The sequence below is a fragment of the Fonsecaea multimorphosa genome (assembly GCF_000836435.1).
Source record: "Fonsecaea multimorphosa CBS 102226 unplaced genomic scaffold supercont1.17, whole genome shotgun sequence".
Classification (NCBI taxonomy): Eukaryota; Fungi; Ascomycota; class Eurotiomycetes; order Chaetothyriales; family Herpotrichiellaceae; genus Fonsecaea; species Fonsecaea multimorphosa.
In genome coordinates, this window is record NW_015971651.1 from 586,829 (window position 1) to 607,096 (window position 20,268).

Consider the following 20,268-nt stretch of genomic DNA (forward strand, 5'->3'; position numbering starts at 1 on the left):
CCATTCTTCTCCATCCCACTAACGAACTATCGACATCCTGCAGTGCCGGTTGGCGGCAGCCGATATTGGCTTGTTCTCCCTCCTGACTGGTCAGCAGCAGTTCGTGCGCTCCCGCAGCTGTCGTGGCACCTAACCATCTCACCGCACGATCCTCCTCCCATCTACGCGCTGAGCCCCCTACGTTCTACAAACATACCACGGAGACTCCGGGAAGCTGAAAGAAACGGACCATGAAGGAGGAGGGTCACAGAGAAACAAGTGCGACCACCTGGTCGGACGCTACCCCCGCCAACTATACCCTGTCGAGCATGACTACTTCACCGGCATCCTCCAAGCTGGCCAGCCCACCCTTTCCCATTCTGCTCAATCCATTGGATTCAACCTGACTACCCCTGCGCCATGCAGCGATGCAAGTCATTTCTAGCGCGGAAATACCCGTTTACCATTGAGGTCACGCATGGGAAGCTGCTCACGTCGCTGTTTCGGAATCATACAAGCGAACTTGGAGGGTAGTCTGGGACAGAAACATGTCTCTCTCTCTGGAGCGCACCGGAAATCGCGCCAGAAACGGCCAGCCGACATTAAACCCAAAAATCCCATCGGCATAGTTATCAAAACGTGCTCGGTGAACACGGAATAAGATACGGTAAGGCTGGTCAGGAATTCCTGGTCTTGCGCAAGGTCAGGGAATCGGCGGTATGTCCGCTTCGCCACGAGAGACTGGCGTGGAGGAACCCGCTTGTTGCTAATCGGCGTTCATGGCAGGGAATCTCTGAACTCTCAACAGGAACTTGACAGGAACTTTGCTGACCCTTTGCGTAGGGCGTCTGCTCTGAAGAAGCGCGAAATCCACCCTGATTGGCCTTCTCGTTTCCCGGTTTGACGTTGTTGCAACGAACCCTTATCTTGGCTCTTTGGCCGCCTCGTTGTGGTGATGCTGGCTATTTCGCCGACAAAAACCACGATCCCTTCTTTTCTCCTTCCATTGGCTTCCTTGCGCCAATCGAAGCTGTATACTAGCGTCTTGCCGGTTTGCCGGTCGCTCCACGAGCCTTGAGAACAGATAACTCCACCCTTAATTTGAAGACATTTATATTTTCGGCCCCGCGACGTGTTCACTGGGGATTCCATGGCGAAGTTTGCAGTGGAGGCCTGATTGATCTGTCGCAACAACGGGCTCCGTGGTCCACTACCATAGTATTGACGCCTGTTCTTTTCCGTTCACGAAGAGACACATTCAATGGAGGTCGCAAGGCGCCCAATGATGTGAATTTAGTGGTAGGTCGCTGATCGACGAATCTCTTGTTGATTGCGTGGTCAAATCGGAAATGCAGCTGCGACGGAGCTCTTTGGGCTACAACCAGCCAATGGCCCTTCAAACAAGGCTCTATTTGTTGAGGACATTCCACGTCAGACCTGTCACTTCGAACATGAAACTGGCTGGCCAGGGCCCTTCGTATGCGTTTCAAATGTCCCTGATAGCAAACCAATACCAGGCCTGCCTCGCACTGGCACAAGTTCGTTTGCGGTAATTGCCAACGTCGGGTTCTGACGGTCCAGGCCATGCGCCCGACTTTGCAGATCTCCGAACTTGCAGGCCGTTGTGCAAAACGCAAGCTACCCGAGTTCCAAGTCCTCAATGTTTGGATATCTCAGATCAGCATGGTCCTCCAAGAATTTCATCCACCTCTTCAAAAAGGGGCTGCCTCGAGAAACCGTCTCTGAATCGCCAATCACGCACAAATGGCGTTTTGGCCGGGTCATTGCAACTAGGGACCGCAATTGTCAGACACTCTGCATACAGAAGACTCGATCCCGCCTGCATGATACTTGCATTGGCGCAAAAACAAGGTTCCAACAACCATTGGTCTTGGGGAGACACGCAAAAGTACACGGAACGCAGTCGAGGACTGTATAGTGAGATTGGACTTACCGTTCAATCTCCTTTTCTCACCCAAGAAGCCCACCTCCTTTTCAGCGTTGCTTCTGACCAGACTGACCACGACGGCTTCCTTTTCTCGGCCCTGAAAGCCATCCACGCTGCCCAATTCGATATTTGGATACTTTTCCTTGAGCACGGAGCTTAGAAGAGCGAGCTGAGCGTTGTAAGGTGTGACGACTGCGATATCTTCGTCCCTGACGCCAGCTTCTACCAGGTTCTTCACATGCATGGCAGCGACAGCCGCTTCCATTTCATTGCACTTACTGTCCCCCAGCAAGGTCGATTTATGAATCTGTCCACCGGAGTCGTCTTCTGTCTTCTCCGGAAAATCACCTCCCTGCGTGTCGAAAAACACAAGTGGTTCGTTGGTGTCTTCGGTCTCTTTTACTTCGTATGCCAGATTTCTCAGCACTCGGGATTTAACAGCATCGGCCGCGACAAGCTTCCCTTCATAGAGCTCGTCGCTGGGGAACCGCATTATCTTTTCATGCATTCGGTACTGCGTATTGAGCAGCCTCTTGATCCTGGGCCCGTATCTGGCCAAGAGCCGGTCAAACATGGTTGTTTCCAAGGACCAACTCTTCGCCGCCTTCAATTCTTCGTCCTTGATAGACAACTTTGCTAGTTCTTCCTCCAGAGTTTTGACTCTTGCTTTCTTTTCCTCCTTGGTGTCTTTGTTATCTGCGCTCTTGACCGTTGGCGGTAACTGCAGATGGTCGCCCGCCAAGACTAGCTTTTTCACGTTTGGTCCTCCGAAGATCAGCGGAATCCAGCATTGTGGCTCAAGAGCTTGACTCGCTTCGTCAATCACCACGACGTCAAACGCCTGGTTGCGGACTTGATAACTCCCAGCACCGTGGAGTGTCGACAGCACGACTTTGCTGCCTGTCATCAGCCCATCTATACACCTCCCCTCCCGCTCACGATACTCCTTCCGTAACTCTTTCAGGTCAGCGTAAATTGCACGTCGTTCACGACCATTGCGAGTTTTGCGGATCGACGCCTGCTTCGCGTCCATTTCCTTGCGCACGTCGCTTACGATCCCCGCAGCCTCGCTCGTTCGCGTCAACACTTCGAGCGAGTGGTTCAGGACACTTGGCAAGAGGCGGGCCGGATGACCCAGGCGGACGATCGGTGTACCAGGGGAGGTCAAAGAGAGACGCTCGACGATGTTGTCTACGCTGATGTTGCTGGGTCCGCACACCAACACGCGTTGATTGCGCTTGAGGAGCTGCAGAATGAGTTCGATGAGGGTGTACGTCTTCCCAGTCCCCGGCGGACCGTGGATGAGAGCGATCTCCGGTGAGGAGAGGGCGAAGCGGATTGCATCTTGTTGAGACGGGTTTAACGTCGGGTCGAAGAAAGTGATATCGCTCGAGCTCGAGTCAGACGAGTCCGCTGCCGCTGTCCCAGGGGAAGAAAGGCCCAGGAGGACGCGCTGGAGCGTCGTGTATGACGACTCGGGTGTCTTGAGTAGTCTGGTTAGGGTCTGATTCATTCTTGAGCCGCCGCCAGTCAGCCATGACTGGTTATCGAGGGCGCCACATGTGGCAGACAGAACTCACCTCTTGTAAGTGACATCGTTGGCAAGTTTGACCCTGTATCAAGAAGGAAAAAATCAATCCTTTGTCAGTAGCGAACCCTCAGAAACTTCGAGGGGAAATGTATGAGAAAAATCCTACAGCCACAGTTTCCCATCCGGTACCTCTTCGACATTACTGTCGCTTCCCCCAGCAGTGCCACCACCCTCCTTGCCCAGCGCAACCCAAACAGCTCTGTCGCCGACCCTGACCACCACGCCTTCAACGCCCCTTCCTTTCAACTCTGCGACTTCTTTCTTCCTGGCCGTGCCCTTCGGGGTCTCTCCGACCCGCACGATATCCCCCGTCCGAATGCCATGCTCGGGCAACTCACCTTTAGAGTCCTTCCTCACGACCGCGGGATCGAGACCGAGCTCAACCACACTGCGACCGCCCAGACCGGTCTTTAGGGAGTGGACCGAGAGGTTGAGGATTGCGAGACCCGCGCGAGACAGTGTCGTGGGCGCCGTCGACGAGAGGAGCAGGGATGTCTCGGCGATCTCGGAGTCTTGCTCGAGATTGACTAGATGGAGAAGCGTGGTGAAGAACGCAGAGGGCGAGAGCGTCGGTGGAGTTGAGGGTGCCATATTTTCCCTTTTTTGATGGAGAGAGATTTTGGAGAGGAATAGACGTGGGCTACGAGTAGCGAGAGTGAAGTGTTGGTGGGCCTAAGGCGCACAAACCTGGGAGGTTGTGGAAGGGTGTAAAATTCCTAGTCTTTTCAACGCCGTCGAGGAGTGCAAGGCCTCGCCATTTTTAGTTATTGCACTTGATGTTGACCCTGTGGCCCGATCACTGAGCGGTGAGTGTATTTGCTTGACGTCCTTCTTCGCGTGTTTGAGATGGGGGAGAGATAGGTAGAGGAAACGAATCAAGATCGCAATGGCTGGAAGCGCATCGGAGTATTCAATGCGCTCAGTCACACAGGCTCCAAGACACCGTCTCAACGTGATCCTGCATCAAGCGAGTATTGACTGTGAGGAGAAAAGAGTGGCCTTGCAACTACCTACCGAGCTACCTTAGGTCATGTTGGGGTGAAAAACCATGGAGTCATCGAACTTGAATACAGCCTTGCGGGCTTCTTGGCGCTTCCAGCAAATACTGCTACATCCGGTCGGTACCTACCTGGATACCTAGATACCTAGTAGGTACATACTAGTATGCTAGTACATACAGCGTGGGCTAGTTGCCCTTTTTCTTTCGCTTTCAAAAACCCCATCCTCACCACAGGATCCCAATCGCCCTCCCAGTCGCATCTTTACAGGAGTGAGTCTACTGGAGCACCGCAAATCCACGCTTTGCTAGACGCAGCACTGCCAAACAGCCACTCCCTTCACCACATGATGGCCTGCCGGCAAAACACTCGGATGTTGAGCACTTAGTATACTAACTCCGGATGGGTACCCATCGTTTTTGGAAATAGCGTATTTTGGAATACACCTGTTCCCGGATACTGGACCTTACACGATACCTTTATCTGGCCTGGGCCCCGCCGATGCAGTCGCTCACGGCGCAGAGCCTGTTGAGGCTACGGCTTCAGGCTTCCTGCCGTAAATAACGGCGCTGTCGCAAGACATGTCAGCTTCGTCAGTTCGAACTCGACCACTGACGTACCATGGCCAGTAAGTATATCGTTTCGTCGCCTTAAACTCTTTCCTTACATCGGCAAGGAATACTTGGACACGTTCTGGCTCCCAGCCCAAACAGCGTGTGAAGATGGCAAGTGTCAGTGCCTCGACGCCCTCCAGCATTGCGTACAGCTGATACAACCCTGCCTCCTTCAATCTGGGATCGGACGGCCATCGACCGATAGGGATCTTAAACGGCCTGACAACCACGTCGACGAAGCCCACCTGGCGCATCAGGTTTCCCAGTTCCTCGAAGTCTAGGTCAAGCCTGCGCCCCATGCCGACAATGCCTTGTCGCATCAGACGACACCACTCGTCAACTGCGTTGTCTGGACTAATCGGAGCGTGGTCGCTTCGAAGGTATGTGGCCAGATCGCGAAGCTCGAAGTAGCCCCCGGGCCTGCAGTGTCTACACAAGACGGAACTCGCGTTAGAGACAAGGTGTGCTTTGGAATTGGTACGTTGCGTGGAGTTTTACCTAAAAGCCTGTCGAAAATACTTTTGAAAATTTGCGATACTTCCGCTGAGCATGAACTGGCTGTATATGAGATCGAAATGGTTTGGCGGCCATGTCCAGTCGTCCTCGACATCATCAATCTCCCACTTGGTGTTTGGCGGCGCGAGTGTGGGCTGGATAGGACTCAAGTCTACTCCTACCACGATGGCCTCGGGGTGCGCGTCAGCCACATCAATGGCCCATGTTCCAATGCCGGTGCCCAAATCCAAGACATTCTGGAGCCGCTTGACAGGTGAATAGAAGAGCTGGCCGCCAGCAGCAAGAAACATTGCCCGGTGTTGCAACTCTAGTCGCTCGTGCTCGGCCGAGTCGTTGGGCATAAAGTATTGGCCCTCTTTATACGCATGGTACGTCCGGCCATTCTCGACCTTGTATTGATATATACTCGACCGGACTGACTGTGTCAAGACAGAATCTTGCTCGAAGCCCGAATCCTCGGTGTCGTACTGCCGCCATCATTAGCGCGAGCGCAAAGCGAGACCAGCAGCTAGAAATTGTGACGAACCCCGTAGTCTATCTCCAACTCGTCGCCCTCTGGATTTGCTTCACCGGCGCCGGCTTCTGGTCGGGTTGAAGCCATGTCCGCCTTTTTGGCTTTCTGACAAGATGGGACAAAGACGGGCAGATTGGATCTGATGAGGGTTTTGATTGTCCTTTTTCACTTTGCGGGATCCTGGGGGATGGCGTCTCGACTCTGGTGATGGAAGAGGGCCCCTCTCTCCCCGGCTGATAGGCCGGGAAACGGCTTGGCTCCGGGGATCACAGGCCAAAGCAGTCCCCGGAGCAGCCAAAAAAGCGGGCGACAACGTGGTAAGGTTTGTAGCGACTGGAAGCGACCGAGCGAGTAGAGAGCAGACATGAGAGATAGCAAGAAATTCACACGTTAATTGCAGAGTTTGTTACATACCGGACTTCTTCATACCTAGGTAGGATCTACAGTGCACTTTTATCAGTCGTAACGGGATATTTCCCTTCCTACATATGTAGTGTTCGATCGAGCGCCCTACACAGCGTTCCCAGGCTGCTACCTGTAGAGGCGAACTGGAGGATCGATACGCTAGTTGAAGGATTCGACGGTGAGTAGCCGAAGCCATGTGGTCGACCTACCTACCGAGCTACGGAGCTACGTACCAAGGGCCAAGCACCGCCCACCCAGCAGTGCCAGCACCGAGCCGGCGGGCTAGGAACCGTCCCAGCTGCATCCCCGAAGCAGCTCGATACCACACCACCAACCCGCCAGCACATGCATCTCGATGCATCTCGATAACCACAACTGGCTACTAGATACCTAGGTACGTTAGGTACATGAAAAGAGGGTTTCCCCTCTCCCTATCAGCAAACTTCTGCCCACTTGCGTCTCAAGCTTTACATATCACCACGATCCTGCCTGTCAACAATCATCTCAACCTCGCAGCGTCGCAGTCCAGGTTCTCTCAAGAGTTCGAGCTTAACTCTGACAGCGTCCACTTGAATTACGGCACCTGCAGAACGTCGGTGGAGCCGTGCCCAGGATGCTCGAGCAGGCCACTGGTTGGCTGCAGGTCAGCTTCACCAAGATCCTCGCACTATTCGCCGTCACCTGGCTGAGTTGGTTCGTCGTCTCAACTCTCATAGCATACAATAAACTACGACATATCCCTGGACCTCCGTTGGCCGGCTTCACGAATTGGTGGTGGATCAAAGCTGCAATCTCGGGCAAGGGACATCTTGCCCTGAAACATGCTTGCGATCGTTATGGTCTGTAAAGGTCTACCCTCGACTAAGGAGAAGTACACGAGGCGGTTCTGACGAGTCCCAACACAGGATCCATTGCAAGAATTAGCCCCGGCATGGTGGTGACGGCGGATCTAGAATTGTACCGGAAGGCCAATGCCAACAGGATCAACGACTACTCCCGAGGCCTGTGGTACAAGGCATTCAAGATGGATGCCGAGCGAGAAAATCTTTTCACCGAGCTGAATGACGAGAAGCACTCTGCGATGCGTGCAAAACTTTCTCCGGGGGTGAGCCCCAGGTTTCAAGCGTGTTGGTTCAAATTGACTGATCAACGCCACAGTATTCGGGCAAGGATAACCCTGAATGTGAGCCCAGTATCGACCAGATGGTCATGGACGTTGTGCATTTGATCAAGCGGAAATACCTCTCTGTGGGATCCAACATCAAGCCGCTGGACTGGGCTCAGCTAGCACAATACTTCACGCTGGATGTGATTACATACCTATCCCTCGGGGAAGCATTTGGCTTTGTCGCGGACGACGACGACAAGTATACATATGTGAAGTCCATGGAGGACAACTTTCCCATCATGAATGTCTTTTCGGCAGTGCCGCTGTTGTCCACCATCGCGAGAATCCCAACGGTGCAAGCCAACCTTATCCCTTCACCCAAAGAGAAGACCGGGCTAGGCAAGGTCAAAGCGTGGGTCATCGAAAGTTATTCGAGAAACAGCGAGACTAACACCTATTTCTAGGGTTGCTCGGCAGATTATAGCTGGCCGTTTCTCTGGGGAGAAAGCAGGACGATACGACATGGTCACCTCGTTCAAGAACCATGGCTTATCAGAACTCGAGATCTCGGACGAGTCGCTGTTCCAATTGCTGGCAGGCTCTGACACAACCGCGACTATCGTTCGTACTGGCTTCCTGTCAATCTTGTCAAATCCACATGTGTACCGAAAGCTACAAGCCGAGGCAGCGGCAACAGATATACCCTTGGACAAGATCATCTCCTACTCTCATGCGCTGAGACTGCCCTACCTGCAAGCTTGCATCAAAGAGGCTCTGCGCCACCACCCAGCTGCAGCGGGCTTACTACCTCGAGTTGTGGGCGCACACGGTGATACACACAACGGCGTCTACCTTCCTCCTGGCACCGAGGTCGCCTTTTGCGCCTGGAACTTGCACCGCCACAACACAGAGGTGTACGGCGCAGACGCCGAAATCTTCCGACCTGAACGCTGGCTTGAGGCTTCTCCTGAGCGCTTGGCTGTCATGGAAGAAGCACACCACCTCGTCTTCGGCAACGGCAGGTTCCGATGCATGGGCGAGAACATTGCGAGGCTGGAGCTGAACAAAATCTTCTTCGAGATGATCCGGAGGTTCGATTTCAGCTTGGTTGACCCTGTCAATCCGATCAAGAAGAACACGAATTACGGATTGTTCGTGCAGAAGGGCATGTTTGTTAGGGTGAGCGAACTGGAAAACTGATGAAAGCGCCTCTCCTATGTGAGAGTTATCTAAGTGGTCCACAAGACATTTCGTGGAAGATTATAGCGAACAGTTCAAGAGCACAAAACACGGAAAGTAATCATCATTTCCTGGCTCGATTGGAGGGCATAGCACATTCCATGTAAAGCGTGATGTGAATACCTAGGTATGCATTGTCAAAAGCAGTAGAAAAGCAGTGGCTCGAAAAGTGGGAATAAAATTGTCATTTGAAACTCCACAAAGAACGTCGGAAACACACAATGTTTGAAGCCATGCTCTTCATTCTCTCTCTTTCCACACCACAGCTATATGCTAATTTGATGCCCTCAATCTTACACAGGCGGTGCTGAGCTCCTAAGCCAGCACTGCCCATGAGATGATCCTACGGCTTTGAGTCTTCACTCGCATCTCGAGTCTTCGCTGTGTATTTCTGCCCACCAGGCTCAATTTCGTCTTTCAGATCATGGTGCTACCAAGTCGCTGGAGTTGAAGTGTCTGTTACGGAGCATTGGCTTGCAATAGGCGACGGCTCTTCGCATCTACTTACAACATGGCCTCTACAGAAGATCCCCAGAAACATGCTCCCTCGAATGGAGATGCCCCCGAACCAGCGCAGTCGTGGACATATCCTACACGAACGTGTCGACTCTGTCTCGAGGAGGTCCCCGCCACAGTTACTCTCTACCCTCCCGGGCTCCCGCCTGCCTTTCAACGCCCCGTTGTTGAGTACAAAAATGAAGATGAATACGGCCGGCTGATCAAGCCGTGCCATTGCAGAGGAGGCATGCGGTACATACACGAGCTCTGTCTGAGGCGATCAAGGACAGAGGGCGTTCGACCCGGCTCGCTCTGGAAATGCCACGAATGTGGGTATCAGTTCAACTTCAACAGGCTCACCGTCCAGAAATACCTCGGCAGCAGGACAGCTTCGGGAGCTTTGACGGCATTTGTCATGCTGGTGATTGTGTTTCTGCTGGGATTTATTGCAGACCCCATCCTCAACCTGTACACCGATCCCTACGAGACAATCGTCGGCCATGAGGATGTCTGGCAAGCCGTTGATGTCAATGACTCCAAGGGAAGCCTATCCGGCTGGGCTCAACATTTTACAAAGGGACTGGTTTCGATGGGCGTGCTAAGCTTCTTGAGGACCATGATTCTGAACCCTTTCCAATGGTGGAATCTCAGAAATACCGGCCTTGTCACTGGCAGAGTATCTGGGAGATCTGCTACTGGTCGTGACCGCGCTGTGAACATCAGCTGGATCGTGGTGGCTATGGGTATCCTGTCGGCATCGTATTTCTTCTATCAGTGGGTGCAAACGATCATTGGCAAATCACTTCAACGCATAGGGAACAACATCGTTGACACGCAGCTTCCGGGGGACGATGACGATATCAAACCGCCGCCTGGGTTTAAATTCGAAAACAGCCAACCGGTTGATAACAGTCCTGAGGCAGGGCCCCACCAGGATGACAATCTGCAAACAAACCAACATGAGGAAATAGCCAAAGGAGAGGACTCAGATGATCCTCCCATCCAACCGGCTGTCATGCCTGGGACTTGGGAGTCACGTGGATACAGCTCCGCGTTGGACGATGCTCAGAGGCAAGGCTGGTCATTTAGAGGGCTCTAACCATCGATATTGAAAGCCAGGTGTCTAATGATGCTGGCACCATCTGATGTCTGCCTGACACGGCTGAGTACCCGTTCACAGCAGTCAGCTATCCACGCTTGAGGGCGAAGAGGATCTATAGTCATGGCTCTTTGACGCCTTGACGCCCAATTGAGTGGCTGCGGTCTTTGCGCGTTGGTCGGCTTCAGAGGGGTCCTACTGATGCCAGTCACTGTGAGAACTACCCTGTTTGAAAGCCCTGCTTGTGTAACGTTACAACTGAATGCCTATCATTATCACACTATCGCCCAACTTTGAGTTGTCACATCTGTTTCAGTGAAGTGCCAATCAGTCAGTGCGCGAAGAGCAACAGCATTCCGCCTCCGAACTTCGTTGGCGTCATGTCTTCGTTTTCAACAGGCGGCTTGCAAGGCCAAAGGCTTCCCTCAAAGCAGCTGGCCTAGTCCATGGCTTGCGACGGGAAACATTTGGTAAATTCATCATAAAAGCATGCAATACTGTGAGAGCATGTCTGCCATTTGTGCTCGAGCGCCTCAACTCGGTCACTTGGTGATCCTGGATCCGGGTGAGGTAGTGAATGAATACGACAATGCAACAAGACGACGGTTCCATTTTCTCCTGTTCTTGCCTTTCAAGGTTGCTACCTGTGTCCCGATGTGAAATGTGCCTGATCGTCCCTTCTCGGCCACATCGTTGCTTCCCTTGGAGAGTCTATCTCGTCGTCCTCCGTGCAAAGTCTGCGGTCAACTCAACCACAATTCACGCATTCAAGTTTTGATCGGCCCTTGCTTTATGATGGCGGTTTCTGCTGAAGCCATAGAGACTGATCTCTCTGCCCTGTTTGACCGGTATCCGGACATTAACTTTGACACAACGGGAGATGTCATCTCAAGCTCTGGGATCAGTGAGCATTTCTCGTCACCGTGTTCAAATGTTACAGACCACGATGACACGCCCGTCTCCAACGACTCGACTTCCACGGCTCACACCACTCCGCTTCGGCCCAGTCTTCGCTCTGGCGAGGCACTGGAACTTCCCACACTAGACCGCTTCCTCGAACAACTTGCCAAAGCTGATCTCCCAATGACATGCAAGGAGGTGTTCGAGGGTTTTGCGCAGGCAATGGCTGCGCTCGGTTCTTTGGTGGTGCCTACCAATGGTGATCATCTTGGGGGTTACATCTCTTCCAAAAAACAAAAGATACTGGCGCAGACCCGATTGATGTCCGTTCAACTTCGGCAGTCAGTTCTCAATGTCACCGAACAGATCAACAATATCGACTTTGTCAAGTCGCGGGCTCCATTTACCGCCAATCCTTCGAAGGAAGATCTCTGGTGCATCTACCGACAACGAGCAGTACTCATTACATGGTGAGGACCTGGCTTTAGCAAAAGGGGATATACTGATCGCGATGCAGGTACGCAGCCTTGCCTTGCCGCACAGAGCAGACCATGCTGGAAGAATTGGCACACGTCTTTGATGCTTATGTTTATCACCCCTTTTTGCGTCTGCTGGGCATAGAGGACGTTGATATTGATGTGCAGGAGGCAATCAATAGCCTATATGACGTGCTGATGACTCTGCTTCACGACTATGCCATGTGGATGAGCGCAATGAAGGACATAGCAGTAAATCACATGCAGCCACTGATGAGAACGATACGGAAGTGCCCACAAGCGTTAGAGGAAATATTCAAAGCAGAGAGTCTCGGCGAGACAGTCAAGGCCTCAATTGGGGATTCAGAGGCGCCAGGGATGCAACCTGCTGACGAGCGAGTCATTCGAGAGCTCAATCTGAGCACCAGTCGACGGAGGCCACCAATTCCACCCAGAAGTAGACAGAGATATCGGCGGGAACACACGGTGTAGAAGGAAGGGGACGTTGCTTCTGTCATTCTCTGGTGATATGAGAATGACTTCTTCTACTCATGCGCAGCCAGACATGTGGCTGTTAGCATGGTATTTCACCCTAATGCACCTTGTCCATCATGAGGGTCTCGCCAAATCACTCAATATTAAGACCCAATTGGTGGCTCCCGGAAAGACCGTGATCCTTCTGCACTCCGCCACAATTCCCGAACGCCACATCTGTGGCTTTCAGCTGTGGCTGTTGAGGCTGTGCAACTGGCAACTGTTTGAAAGTGATTCCAGGGCGCCATGGATCGACTACCGCCGGCCAAATCAGCCAGGAACACGCAGCTCGATGTGTGACAATGCTCATTTAATTGGCGACAATGGCCCTCGTTTTGCCGCCCAACTTCTTTGATATTTCTTTGAGCCAGACACAAGGCTTCGCACCATCATCTTTGTGACTGTTGTCGATCCCACAATTGCCCAGTGCTTGTTGACCGACTCAACTCTTCCCAGCCATGCTATTTCCACTACCAGTCCCCGACAAGCGGCTGGACTAACTCTCACCGCGATCCTTCTTGAGCAAGACACTTCCATAATAGTCTATACACTCTCGAATCGATTCCTCCTCCCCCTCCTCCTCCTCCTCCTCCCTTTTCACGATTGTTGATCGAAGCTAAAGCACAGCCAAGAAGCAAGCATGGCGGCAATTACCCAGACGATTGCAATCATTGACCGGTCAAACAAGGTTGTCAGCACCACCAAACAACTCAAAAATGTCTTCAAGGAGGCAAAGATGGCTTATTTGGAGCGGAAGGCGGAGATAGCAGCGGAAAGAAGGGCAAGGGAAGAAAAAGAACTGAGGAAAGCAATGAAGAACGTGACTATAGCGGAAGATGCAAGGTCGGATACGTCCCGAAGGCCACGCAGACATCAGAGCCACAGGAGCGAGGTTGAGAATGGTAGGTTTCGACCTGCAGAAAGTCAGCACCATCAGCACCACCATCCTCCCCCCGAATACGGGTACCGGGGCGTTCCTCACGCAGGCTCCGAGGTCGCAGCACCCAGATCGCCAGAAGAAGTCTTCTCCAGGCACGTCGGTCTTGCAGAGTTCAATGAAGAACTCTACGGTCGCCATCACCCAGTTCCGGAATATCCACCTGCGCCGTATGGGGGGAGTGGACTCGTTCGCAGGACGACCGATCTGCCACTCGACGCTCACCGATCACATCGACCCCCACCTGTGCGTTCTCACTCAGTCTCTGACGTCGACATGGACCTTGCCTATGGCGAATTTCACCCGGAGTCTCTCATGCTGGATCCCAAAGTGGAGCAACATTTGCAGAAACAAGAGATGTCCAGCCTGGTCACCAAGTGCAAGATGCTGATGGAGGAGGCCAATTGCGCACAGCACAGTGTCCGGGCTATTATCTCACATCTGCAGGCAAATCCGGACTCCATGGCAGCTGTCGCCTTGACGTTGGCTGAAATCAGCAACTTGGCGTCCAAGATGGCACCTGGGGCGCTTGCTGCATTCAAAGCCGGTGCTCCCTCGGTCTTTGCGATGCTCGCAGCTCCGGAGTTTCTGATTGCCGTGGGTGTGGGCGTAGGAATCACCGTCGTCATGTTCGGCGGCTACAAAATTATCAAGAAGATCAGAGCCCGGGTCGGTGACAAAGAGGAAGACGCAATGGATGAGATGCTAGATGTCAAGGAACTTGACCGCATCGAGCACTGGAGACGTGGCATCCCGGATGCTGAGACGGCAAGTGTTGCTACAAGCGTCGAAGGTGAATACATCACTCCATTGGCAGCAAGGAGCATGGGCCATTTGCCTCTTCCCCGGGAGCACAGCGGAGAAAGACCCAAGGACCAGAGGAAGGAATCGAAGAAAAAGAAGCATCACCGGAGGGTCGAGGAGGAGGACCCAGATCGCACGGTGGTGGGCAGTGAGAACTCGTCGAGATCACGGCGAAGCAAGGGCAGCAGCAGCAGGCCCGAGAAGAGAGAAAAGGCACTTGTGAAGGCCAAGAAACCGAGCACGCTAAGGAGAATGTTCCTCAGCAGGGATACAGATGTCTCCTCAAGACGATGAACTGGGGGCAATGCAGACGTTTTCCTTGCTCCCGGCGTTGCGGCAAGGATTTGGGTCTGCATAGACGAGGTTACGAAGCAATGATGGACATGGAAATGCTAGATACTGTGCTTGCAGAAGCGAAATACGTGCTATATGATATATCTGGCTGATTCTGGCGGATGAAAATACTACCTTGAGCATCCATGGCGTCTCCAATATTGAGCGAAAATCACATGACTTTCAACCACGTGCCGCTGCGGCGAAATTTTGGCGGCTCGGAGATCTTTTGGTTCGTTTCTACTTGTACCTTTTATCGCGGCCTTTCAGTCCATTCACTCCAAAAGGGTTTGCCTGGCCTCCACTGTTCGATCTCTGGTTTCTGGCGGTGTATTCTGAGGCGCTGCACTACTACCTTGTTCTAATCCTCTGTCATCTCGGACGAGACAGCGCCCTTCGATCGGTCGTCCAGTTCGATCGTGGCCGCAGCGGCAACTCGAATCTTCAGCCGTCATCGACACCTCCGTCACCCTCTGCGCTGCTCAAGAGCGCGGATATAAGTACAGTTGAATCAATCACCACAGCGGCTCGAGTTTGCGCGATTCGACCATGGATCACTCCCGAGATCCTTGCCCCTGGGTTGCCCTGTCCGACTTTGGCGGAGCATTCTGTATGGGTGCTTTAGGAGGTACGAAGAGTGAGATTTCTGCTTTGACACCCCCTCTTTGACACATCTTAGGAACATTATGGCACGGAATCAAGGGCTTCAGGAACTCACCCTATGGCGAACGACGGATCGGCATGATCACAGCCATCAAGGCTCGAGCGCCCGTTACAGGAGGCAACTTTGGAGTATGGGGTGGTATGTTCAGCACGTTCGACTGCGCAGTCAAGGGCATCCGCAAGAAGGAGGATCCATACAACTCCATCATCGCCGGATTTTTGACGGGAGGTTCGCTGGCGATAAGAGGAGGTTACAAGGCGGCCCGAAACGGTGCCATTATGTGTGCCATATTCCTCGCTGTCATTGAGGGTGTTGGAATCGGTATCCAACGGTTAATGGCAGAGAACACTAGACTTGATGTAAGTTTGACCAGGAGTCCCTCGGATGTCACTCTCTCCCGGTTGCTAACATTTGCAGCTTCCTCCACCTGCACCGCCTTCAGAATCCGGACGCATGGCAGCATGACTGGAAATGGCCACAATACCACATTTCATTTAACGAGTTCTTTTGGATCGTCATGCTCCCGCGATTCCGCAACTGGGCGCAACTACTGGCGCAATGTGTCGGTTCTTGCAAGATCTCTACTCTCCGACAAGATTTCCAACTTCGTTGTTTTACGCCGAAAGACTTTGGTAATGGCATAGCGGGCGAATGGACATAAAAGGGACACAAGCGAACAATTCTCACGCTTTGGAATGATTTAAACACCACTCAAGCGACACGCGGATCTTCTGGGTTGGCATGTGCTTTGGTGACAAGGTGGTTGTTGCTGGCCGGCAATGCGCTCTGGACATCGTAAACGCGGTAGAGAATTGTTGAAGTCATGTCAAGCATGTACTTCAAAGGTGTAATATAATGTACAACGGGTGAATGAATTGTACACAGATCGAACCCTGCTTTGTGGCTTCTCCCTGCTTCTTGATTGTGAATATCACTTAACAGGTCACGAGGCTGAGTGTCTGCCTTACGACGCAAGGGACCATCTCTCCGCAGTCGCATCAGTTCACGGTATACACTTATTCTCCTAAGCACAACTCGCCCTCTCTTCCTCGGTTGGATACGTTTGTACCCATATCGCAGTTCCTTCTCGTCTTATTCCAACATTGTCTTTTCTGGTCGTTATCTGTCATGCATTTTACAAAGATCGGTTCCAAACCCGTCTCTCTGGACGAACCAACTCACGAAGGCTCCGAAAAACAACCCCGCGTGAAGGCCAGCGACCTTGGCTTCCATGCGCCTGATTATGTCCTCGACGACATCATCCCGATCACAGACCCAAAACTACTCTACTCCAACATCCACGCCCAGCGTGACCGGCGACTTCGCCTTCTGATTCGACGCTATACGAACCAGATCCAGTATGGATGTCGAAATGTCAACTGTACCACCCCGACCTGTTTGAGCTTTAGGAAGAGGAACAGCACGGGACCATTGAGAAAATACACTGAGCTGAGTGCGAGGACGCTGGCGTGCCAGTTGGTGGACGACTACAATCGACATGGCAAGGAACCGTTCTCTGGCCTCTGCCAAAACGAGCCCGTTGTGCCGTGGTACGAGGACCCGGCCCTCATCAAGAAAAGGAGGAATAGTCATGAGAAGGTCGGCCACCTGCGACAACAGGAAAATGGACATGTCCCAAAACCACCAGGTCTTGCACAGCAGCGCACCAAGGATCCGTCCAAGCCGGTGCCGACAATGGAGTGTGCGCCGCGAAGGTTCAGCCAAGACGGTGTGGTTCAGGCAGGCAGACGCCTGCGAGACGTGGATACATCTATTGCAGATGATGTGGTGGATGTCTTGAACTGCACCATTCCCCCAAGCAACACGGAGAAGGAGCAACTCAGTGAACACGAGGCAAACGGTGGACTAGAGCAGCCTTCCGCGGCCCCTGCAAAACAGAAAGATCTCGCTTCTTTTACGCAAACGTTATTCGATCTGGTGCCGCTGCGGCTTCTCAACTGGTTGCCAGCAAAAAGCAACGGTCACACGACCAATGTTTCAAGACCGGCCGGACCGTCTGGCGATCAGAAACAAGCCTCCGTCGAGGACACGCCGCAAGATTTCCCTACGTCTACCGAAAGAACCGATACATTCTCTGAAGAAGAGACGGATGAGCAAGAGTGCGCCTCGACAAGGCCACATCATCAACAGGCGTACAGCCTTCGAACATTTACCTGGGTCACCCTCCCCTGGCTGAGGTGTGTGGGCCCGGACGATGAAGGCTATCAACGGAAATTTGTTCCCTTTATAAAACAAAGCCTTGTCTATTGCCTCAGTGACCCTGAGCGGCTGATGAATACGGTCAAGAATCTTCAAGCCAGTTATTGGAATGGTTTGAAGAAGAGACCGGAGCAGAATGGTACGGGTTCGGAGGACAGACTCGATGTCAATCCGAGAAAGGAATCTATAAGCCCGTGGCCAGTCATTTCTACAAGCACAAGAGACGATGTGCAAGCGCTCTTGTTCAGCTTTGCTTTCATTCAGAAGTTTGAGCATCGTGATCTGGTCATGAACAGCATATTGAATGCGCTACAGCACGCATACTACTTGCCACCATGGCTGCAAAGCAGACGACCAGGAAAGCACAGTCGATCAGGCAGTGCAAGTTGCGATCTGGCACTTTTCAAGAGACGCCAATCTTCGGACGGCAACAGCTCGTACGATCCACGATTCCCGGATTCTGCGGAGCTCGGTATACTGTCGGAGGTCGACAAACCCTTGATTCCACTCGAGGATTCTCAGATAACTGACCTGTGTTTTGTGGCACTATTATCCCTGGCAACCGCCATCTTTCATCCCCCCAATGCATCACTTTTCAAGGGAAAGGACCAATTTGTCCGTTTTGCCCGGGAGAGAAACAGTGGACTTGCGCATTCGTTCTGGCACGTCTTCAAAGGACGAGATCTCATGCTCATACGTGAGATTATCGACGTCATCGACATCACCGAAGATTGGGCTGTTCATCGGTTGCTCACGGCTCTCATGAATGTTGTCAGTCATAGGTTGACCGTGGGCAAGTGGGCGGCCACCCTAAAGAGCTCAGGCACGTCAAAGGCGAATAAGACCACTGTCGTTGAGTCACTCATTGATCGGTTTGACCGAGACTACCTCAGTGGATGGGGCCGATTTGACAACAACTCCAGTTGGATCGGCTTCGCTGCTCTCGAGCTCGGACGGACAGTCATGCTCAAGGATTGGGATCGTTCTCCAGTTGTTCAGCGTGCAGGCCCCGTCGGCGGTGCCCTCGAACTCTTGGCTGGATTGTACCGGGCACGACATCAGCTGAATTTGGATGCAGATTGGTTTCACATGCCATTCATCGCTACCACCTTTGACGATATGTCCATGCCATCAGAATGGTTATCCTTTCGCCCAGACTCTCGACAAATGCACCTGCTATCTTTCTCCTTCCTCTTCCAACCCCACGTTCTGGTGAAGTATTTTAGGGCAATAAATATTGCGATCATGAAGAAGTCGCACGAGGACGCCACCATTGTATACAATGATATCAGGCAATATATGTGGGCACCTGCCATCCCGATCTACGGCGCAAAGGAAGTTCTGGCTCATCTGCGGCCTCACATGGCCAGGTACTTTGTGCTGACAATCCGCCGACATGATGTCTTGAACGATGCGATCGATCAAATATGGCGACGCCAACGCAGGGAGTTGATGCGCCCTTTGCGAGTCCGCCTCGGTAAGGACGAGGGAGAAGATGGGCTCGATCATGGCGGAGTCCAGCAAGAATTCTTTAGAGTGGTTTTTGGAGAGGCACTCAGGCCAGAGTATTCCATGTTCACAGTCGACAGTACGACTAGGATGGCTTGGTTCCAGCCAGGGTCTTTCGAACCACTCTACAGGTTTGAGGCTCTGGGGATCCTGATGTCCATGGCTATCTATAATGGGATCACTCTACCGATCACCATGCCATTGGCATTCTACCGGAAGCTCCTGGGGCTCAAGGTGAAGAAGCTCGACCATATCGCTGATGGCTGGCCTGAATTGACTAAAGGCTTAAAAGCGCTTCTGGAGTGGTCTGATGGGGACGTCGGGGAGGTGATTGCGAGGACCTACGAGTTCAGCTACGAGCTCTGTGGGACCACTGTCACGGTGGACATGCAGAAGGTTGGTCGGCATGACCCTTGGCCACCGACCAAGCCGCGGACGAGCAAGAAAGGCAAAGAAAAGTCCAAGTCCACCTCTTTCGAGTTGCCGCTAGAACCAGCCTTGACCCCGCCTCCTCAGCCATCACCCAACATGGCACCTAACCTGCCGAACGGTTCGATCTTGAGTCGGACCTCGTCCATCGAAATCAAGGGCATATCGACGCCCTTGAGCATCGACAGTGACATGCTGGAGAATAATTCAGGAGAAGAAGAAGCCGCGCTGGTCACCAACGCCAACCGCGAACAATACGTGAAAGACTACATCCTGTGGCTGACGCACAAGTCCATCGAACCACAATACGAAGCCTTTGCCAGGGGGTTCTACACCTGCCTCGACCGCACGGCTCTATCCATCTTCAACCCCGAATCCCTCAAGGCCCTGATCGAGGGGTACCCGGAGATTGACATTGACGAGCTCCAAATGACCGCCACCTACGACGAATATACCCCCGACTCCCCCACCATTGTCGACTTTTGGCACATTGTCCGCAGCATGAGCACCATGCAACATCGACAACTCCTCGAGTTTGTGACCGCGAGTGACCGCGTGCCTGTCAATGGCATGCAGAGCGTCACGTTCATTGTGCAGAAGAACGGCGAAGAGGATGATAGATTGCCCAGCAGCAGTACCTGTTATGGGAGGTTGTTGTTGCCGCAGTACTCGAGTCGCAAGGTCATGGAGGAGAAACTGACAAAGGCGATTGAGAATTGTGTGGGCTTTGGGACGCTGTGATTCTTTCCCTGACATTTTCTGCGTCTCCATCGCATCTGCATCGCACCTGCTGTCTCTGGTCGACGTGCTAGAGGTAGAGGGTAGGGATATAGACAGGATGTAACAAGGGTGTGCTGTATTGGAGAGACCAAATCTGCGCTGAATGAACATGGCGAACTATAGTGAATGAGCAAGAGGAGCATGATGTAGGTAGACGAGAAAGGAACATGAAC

At 52.7% G+C, this 20,268-nt stretch overlaps 8 protein-coding genes across 8 annotated transcripts; 6 read left to right on the plus strand and 2 right to left on the minus strand.

Annotated features, from left to right (window-relative positions):
* Window positions 1-1,617: 1,617 nt before the first annotated feature.
* Z520_08114 (uncharacterized protein) lies at window positions 1,618-4,109 on the minus strand (the record flags this gene model as incomplete). The annotated part of the gene is made up of 4 exons (XM_016778611.1): window positions 1,618-1,769; window positions 1,934-3,441; window positions 3,508-3,540; window positions 3,625-4,109. The coding sequence occupies 4 exons, from the start codon at window positions 4,107-4,109 to the stop codon at window positions 1,618-1,620; spliced, it is 2,178 nt and encodes a 725-aa protein (XP_016630459.1).
* A 918-nt stretch (window positions 4,110-5,027) lies between these two features.
* Window positions 5,028-6,247, minus strand: Z520_08115 (uncharacterized protein; the record flags this gene model as incomplete). The annotated part of the gene is made up of 4 exons (XM_016778612.1): window positions 5,028-5,085; window positions 5,137-5,559; window positions 5,629-6,113; window positions 6,173-6,247. The coding sequence occupies 4 exons, from the start codon at window positions 6,245-6,247 to the stop codon at window positions 5,028-5,030; spliced, it is 1,041 nt and encodes a 346-aa protein (XP_016630460.1).
* A 931-nt stretch (window positions 6,248-7,178) lies between these two features.
* Z520_08116 (uncharacterized protein) lies at window positions 7,179-8,873 on the plus strand (the record flags this gene model as incomplete). Its single annotated transcript, XM_016778613.1, has 4 exons — window positions 7,179-7,404; window positions 7,471-7,670; window positions 7,724-8,085; window positions 8,138-8,873. 4 exons carry the CDS (start codon window positions 7,179-7,181, stop codon window positions 8,871-8,873), a joined length of 1,524 nt encoding a protein of 507 aa, XP_016630461.1.
* Window positions 8,874-9,423: 550 nt separating this feature from the next.
* On the plus strand, window positions 9,424-10,509 carry Z520_08117 (uncharacterized protein; the record flags this gene model as incomplete). The annotated part of the gene is made up of 1 exon (XM_016778614.1): window positions 9,424-10,509. One exon carries the CDS (start codon window positions 9,424-9,426, stop codon window positions 10,507-10,509), a length of 1,086 nt encoding a protein of 361 aa, XP_016630462.1.
* A 795-nt stretch (window positions 10,510-11,304) lies between these two features.
* Z520_08118 (uncharacterized protein) lies at window positions 11,305-12,377 on the plus strand (the record flags this gene model as incomplete). The annotated part of the gene is made up of 2 exons (XM_016778615.1): window positions 11,305-11,879; window positions 11,927-12,377. 2 exons carry the CDS (start codon window positions 11,305-11,307, stop codon window positions 12,375-12,377), a joined length of 1,026 nt encoding a protein of 341 aa, XP_016630463.1.
* Window positions 12,378-13,059: 682 nt separating this feature from the next.
* Window positions 13,060-14,454, plus strand: Z520_08119 (uncharacterized protein; the record flags this gene model as incomplete). The annotated part of the gene is made up of 1 exon (XM_016778616.1): window positions 13,060-14,454. The coding sequence occupies one exon, from the start codon at window positions 13,060-13,062 to the stop codon at window positions 14,452-14,454; it is 1,395 nt and encodes a 464-aa protein (XP_016630464.1).
* A 588-nt stretch (window positions 14,455-15,042) lies between these two features.
* Z520_08120 (mitochondrial import inner membrane translocase subunit tim17) lies at window positions 15,043-15,622 on the plus strand (the record flags this gene model as incomplete). The annotated part of the gene is made up of 3 exons (XM_016778617.1): window positions 15,043-15,121; window positions 15,173-15,516; window positions 15,575-15,622. 3 exons carry the CDS (start codon window positions 15,043-15,045, stop codon window positions 15,620-15,622), a joined length of 471 nt encoding a protein of 156 aa, XP_016630465.1.
* Window positions 15,623-16,285: 663 nt separating this feature from the next.
* Window positions 16,286-20,056, plus strand: Z520_08121 (uncharacterized protein; the record flags this gene model as incomplete). Its single annotated transcript, XM_016778618.1, has 1 exon — window positions 16,286-20,056. The coding sequence occupies one exon, from the start codon at window positions 16,286-16,288 to the stop codon at window positions 20,054-20,056; it is 3,771 nt and encodes a 1,256-aa protein (XP_016630466.1).
* Between the last annotated feature and the right edge of the window lie 212 nt (window positions 20,057-20,268).